General features: G+C 34.4%; 1 protein-coding gene across 1 annotated transcript; it reads left to right on the top strand.

The window, feature by feature from the left end:
• Positions 1-334: 334 nt before the first annotated feature.
• Positions 335-3999, top strand: LOC130745982 (inositol oxygenase 1-like). The gene is made up of 11 exons (XM_057598468.1): positions 335-632; positions 1075-1177; positions 1839-1920; positions 2026-2230; positions 2547-2606; positions 2743-2795; positions 2888-3010; positions 3219-3288; positions 3405-3483; positions 3579-3660; positions 3780-3999. The coding sequence occupies exons 1-11, from the start codon at positions 599-601 to the stop codon at positions 3804-3806; spliced, it is 918 nt and encodes a 305-aa protein (XP_057454451.1). The 5' UTR covers positions 335-598; the 3' UTR covers positions 3807-3999.
• Positions 4000-4334: the final 335 nt, after the last annotated feature.

Raw genomic sequence — 4334 nt, 5'->3', positions numbered from 1 at the left:
TAATGTGATAATTGGTATGTTTAAAAAAATGATAATGTGGTAGTGCCCTATCAAATTAGAGGTGTACAGGACTTAACCTGATCCATTAACTCGTCATAACTCGAGTTCATTTAACCTGAATCAATCAGGTTTTATAAGTCTAGCGACGAGTTTAGTAAAAGTTAATTCAGTCAATAATATTTTACATTGGGTGAAAAATAAGTGCAACTCGCAGTCATATTTGAGATTATCAATTTGACAAGTTGGGTGGGTGGCCTTTGGCCTTGTCTCTAATATTTTTAAAGTTAAACGGGTTACCGCCTTTTCATATGATAAAAAATAGTAGATATTTAGATGATAAGGGAAGAATAAGGTTTTGATAATCATAATCATGTGTTGTGCCAAAGATGGAAAGAAAGAGAAGGAAAGGTTGGATTTTCAGGGAAGGACTTATGAAGTCCCAATTCTCAGGGAAGGACTCTCCGGCCAGCTATAAATACTCCCATTCCAACGGCAACAATGCTCACCAAACCCCAATTTCCTCCTCTTTTTCCTGCTTCCCTCACTTCTCTTTCTTTCTTAGTTTTCCTCTCTAACTCTCAGATTCAGAGTTATCACCATGACTATCATCATTGACCAACCTGATCACTTTGGTAATTTTTATAGCCCTTAGCTATTTTTTTATAGCAAAATTTATGATTTTTTCTCTCCTCTAGTACTTTTTGTAATTTTTCTTTATTTTTAGCAATTTTTTTTTTCTCTCACAGAACAAAAAAATCTGAACTGTAGTACAAATTTTTTTTGGGCTTAATTTTTTATCGTCCATCTAATTGAAAAAGAGAAAAATCAACAAGGTTTTATTTATCTTGGTAATTTTTAATTAGTTTTTTTTGCTACAAGGTTTTTTATTTGTTGATGATAAAATTGCTAGATCTGTTATTTTTAATGAATTATGTGCAATTTTCCTCTGATACAGTAAATGGTCTGGTTTTTTTTTTCTTTCTCTTTTGCTGGATTGATTTGGACATGTGAAGTGTGCACAAAAATTTGTACGTTTTTTATTTCAGATAATAATTTTTTTGTTTTAATTTGCAGGGTCTGATGTAGAGGGAAAGACGGTACCAATAGATGAGAAGGAACTGGTGTTGGACGGTGGATTTGTGATGCCACATACCAACTCATTTGGGCACACTTTTAGGTTCACATCTTTCATTAATCTGTTCAGTGTTCACTGTTTGTGCCTTTGTTTGTGTGTGCTATGCTTTTTTGCTTATAGATTCAACGTTTTGTTCCTTAATTAAGTGATTAGGGATTTGAATCTTAAGATTTGTGAATGAATAAAAACTCATTGAGCAACTGTTAGCACACTGATCGTAGAATGAGAGACTAGTCTAACTAATTTGAGTTTTATCGCTAAAGAATGTTTTTAGATGGGAAAAACTAGAGAGATTTGTGTGCTGCAAGTGTCACTGACCACTTATTTTTTTTTAGTCTTTTTTTTTTGCTTTAAAAAAAGTCTTTTTTTGTTTTTTAATTTCTTTTTCCTGGTTTGGGCCCATTAGTTTTAAAATCTTAGACGGTGCCAATGTGGCTCAACATAAAAAAAGTGTCAATGCGGTCCAGTTATTCTTGCCCCTTCTTTAATCTTTGGGCTAGGCCCATCAAGTACTCCCCCTTTAAAAATATAGTGAAAAATTATTTTTTGGTAAAAAAATTTAAATTACATTTATGATGAAGAAAAACGAAATTTTGAAAAATTTGTATCCAATTTTAGGACTTAAATAATCATATTTTGTTCATTCCCAAGTTAAAATAACACTGTTAGAATTATCTTACAAGTGAAAGTCATTGCAAATCAGGGATTACAATGCTGAAAGTGAGAGGCAAGAAGGAGTGGAGAACTTCTACAGGAAAAATCACATTTATCAATCCGTTGATTTCGTAAGTATCTATCTACTATAAAATCTTGTTTTTCAATTTGTTACACAATAAGATTTGGTATTCATTAATTAATATGAACTTACATTGTATCTTATAATAATACAGGTGAAGAAAATGAGAGAGGAATATGGAAAACTGAACAGGGTGGAGATGAGCATGTGGGAATGTTGTGAGCTTCTTAATGAAGTGGTGGATGAGAGTGACCCTGATTTGGATGAACCTCAGATTGAGCACTTGCTACAGACAGCTGAAGCTATAAGGAAGGACTACCCAAATGAAGATTGGCTTCATTTAACTGGCCTTATCCATGGTACTTCCTACTTTCTAATCATCCCTTTACACATTGCGGTTGCCGTTTCGTCGTGGAATTGCAGACAAATGAAGGATGATGTGCCTGCAATTGTGGTTGTGATGCCAATGTGGGAACTGTAAAATCCATTGCATTATGGCCCCCATTGCAGTTGCCTACCATAATTTGAAACCCTTTATAAGTCCAGTACCTAAAAGATACATTTTTAGTTTTGATTTAATTAGGACAACATGGAAGTGGAACCATAGAATTGGTAGACAGGAAATTAACTAAACTGTACTTAATTATAGCATTTAACCAATTTGATTCATTGCAGACCTTGGCAAGGTGCTTCTGCTCCCCGTTTTTGGAGGACTTCCTCAATGGGCTGTAGTAGGTAAGAATCATTTTCGTGTATGTTTGAAAATCCTTCTACAATTGATTATGAAACCAAAATCAATTCTGGGCAGCTTATGGATTTCAATATTACTTGTTGAAGTTACAGTCTTCTAATATTCACTATATGCATACAGGTGACACATTCCCAGTTGGTTGCAGATTTGATGAGTCCATTGTTCATCACAAGGTAATCTATCTATCAATTCATTTTCTTTATTTGTGGAGAACAAACAAATTATTGAGATTAAACACCTGATATATATTGTATTTCCACTTCAGCATTTTAAGGAGAACCCAGACTACAACAACCCTGCATACAACACTAGATATGGGATGTACTCAGAGAAATGTGGACTTAACAACGTGCTGATGTCATGGGGACATGATGACTACATGTATCTTGTAAGAACCTGAAAACCCCATGTGATTATAAGTCTGTTTGGATACATGGTGGAAAATCACAGTTGAGCCAAAATCGTGGTGGACAGATTTGTGACTGTCGACCATGATTTTGGCCTTACCGAGATTTTCCAATATATCCAAACAATTCAATGCAATTATTTCATAAACAGTGAGGAAAAGGTCTAAAGTATATACTCTCTGTCTTCAGGTGGCAAAGGAGAATAAGACTACTCTGCCTTCAGCTGCTCTGTTCATTATCAGATACCATTCATTCTATGGTAAGTCTAACTTAAAGAAGTAATTAATGTTCCCATGTTAATCATTTAATCATAAGCCTATAACATATCAAATGGTCCATTTTGCAATTTGTTTGATATCATCATTTGTTTTGCAGCTTTACATAGGGAAGGAGCCTATAAGCACTTGATGAATGAAGAGGATTTTGAGAATCTGGAATGGCTCCACATTTTCAAGTAACACCATTACATGATCTTCATATTTAGCAATTAAGTTTGCAAAATTTTGTTAAATTTTTTTCTAACTTCCTTCTACATTCACTCACTTGCAGCAAATACGACCTCTATAGCAAGAGCAAAGTTCGAATTGATGTTGAAAAGGTCAAGCCATACTATCTCTCTCTCATTGAAAAGGTAAGCACTGCTAGAAAAATTTGTATTTCCTCTCCTTCTGAAAAAGAAATAAAAAAGTTGTTGTCTTTACCTAGTTAATTTTGAGCTTGTACTAATTAATGTATTTTTCTTTTCTGCAGTACTTTCCTGCAAAGCTAAAGTGGTGAGGTGTTGGAGCCTTGAAGTTGCAATAATGTAGCATGATAATTAGTTTAGTATGGAGTAGAGGGACTAGGATTTTCCTTTTTGAGAATCAGTAGAGGGAATAAGCCATTAAGCTGAAGTAGCATGGATTTCTAAGCTTTGTTGGTTGAAGATTCATGTATGAATAAATATTTATGGTCAAATTCCCATGTGAAATACTGTCCACTCATGTTTCATTATAATGCCTAGACAAATAGTTTGAACAAACAGAACAGCAAAAACAAACATATAGAGAAGAGAACTACCCTTTCTCCATCAGAGGAAGTACATTACAATTTACAAGTTTCAAAAAACTCCTTTTCCCTCAAACCCTGCTTAGCTAAAGCATTTGTAACTCTATTCAACTTCATCGGAACATGTTGAAACACTACCTCCCAATCCTGGTGAATCAAACAACAGATTTCCGCTAAAAGACCAGGCTTGCACGATTCAGAAGTTAATTTTATCAAGGCTATCCGTCTCGCGGATGGATTACTTTATGCACACTAAGC

This window comes from Lotus japonicus, chromosome 3 (genome assembly GCF_012489685.1).
Source record: "Lotus japonicus ecotype B-129 chromosome 3, LjGifu_v1.2".
Lineage (NCBI taxonomy): Eukaryota > Viridiplantae > Streptophyta > Magnoliopsida > Fabales > Fabaceae > Lotus > Lotus japonicus.
The sequence above is the reverse complement of the archived record's forward strand: the minus strand, read 5'-3'. Positions and strand labels throughout refer to the sequence as shown.

Excerpts from the sequence above, each read along its gene's own strand:
- LOC130745982 (XM_057598468.1), top strand. The coding sequence starts at position 599 with ATGACTATCATCATTGACCAACCTGATCACTTTG. Across the intron at positions 3,011-3,218 it reads ATGATGACTACATGTATCTT|GTGGCAAAGGAGAATAAGAC; the intron begins GTAAGAACCTGA and ends CTCTGTCTTCAG. Across the intron at positions 3,484-3,578 it reads GAATGGCTCCACATTTTCAA|CAAATACGACCTCTATAGCA; the intron begins GTAACACCATTA and ends ACTCACTTGCAG.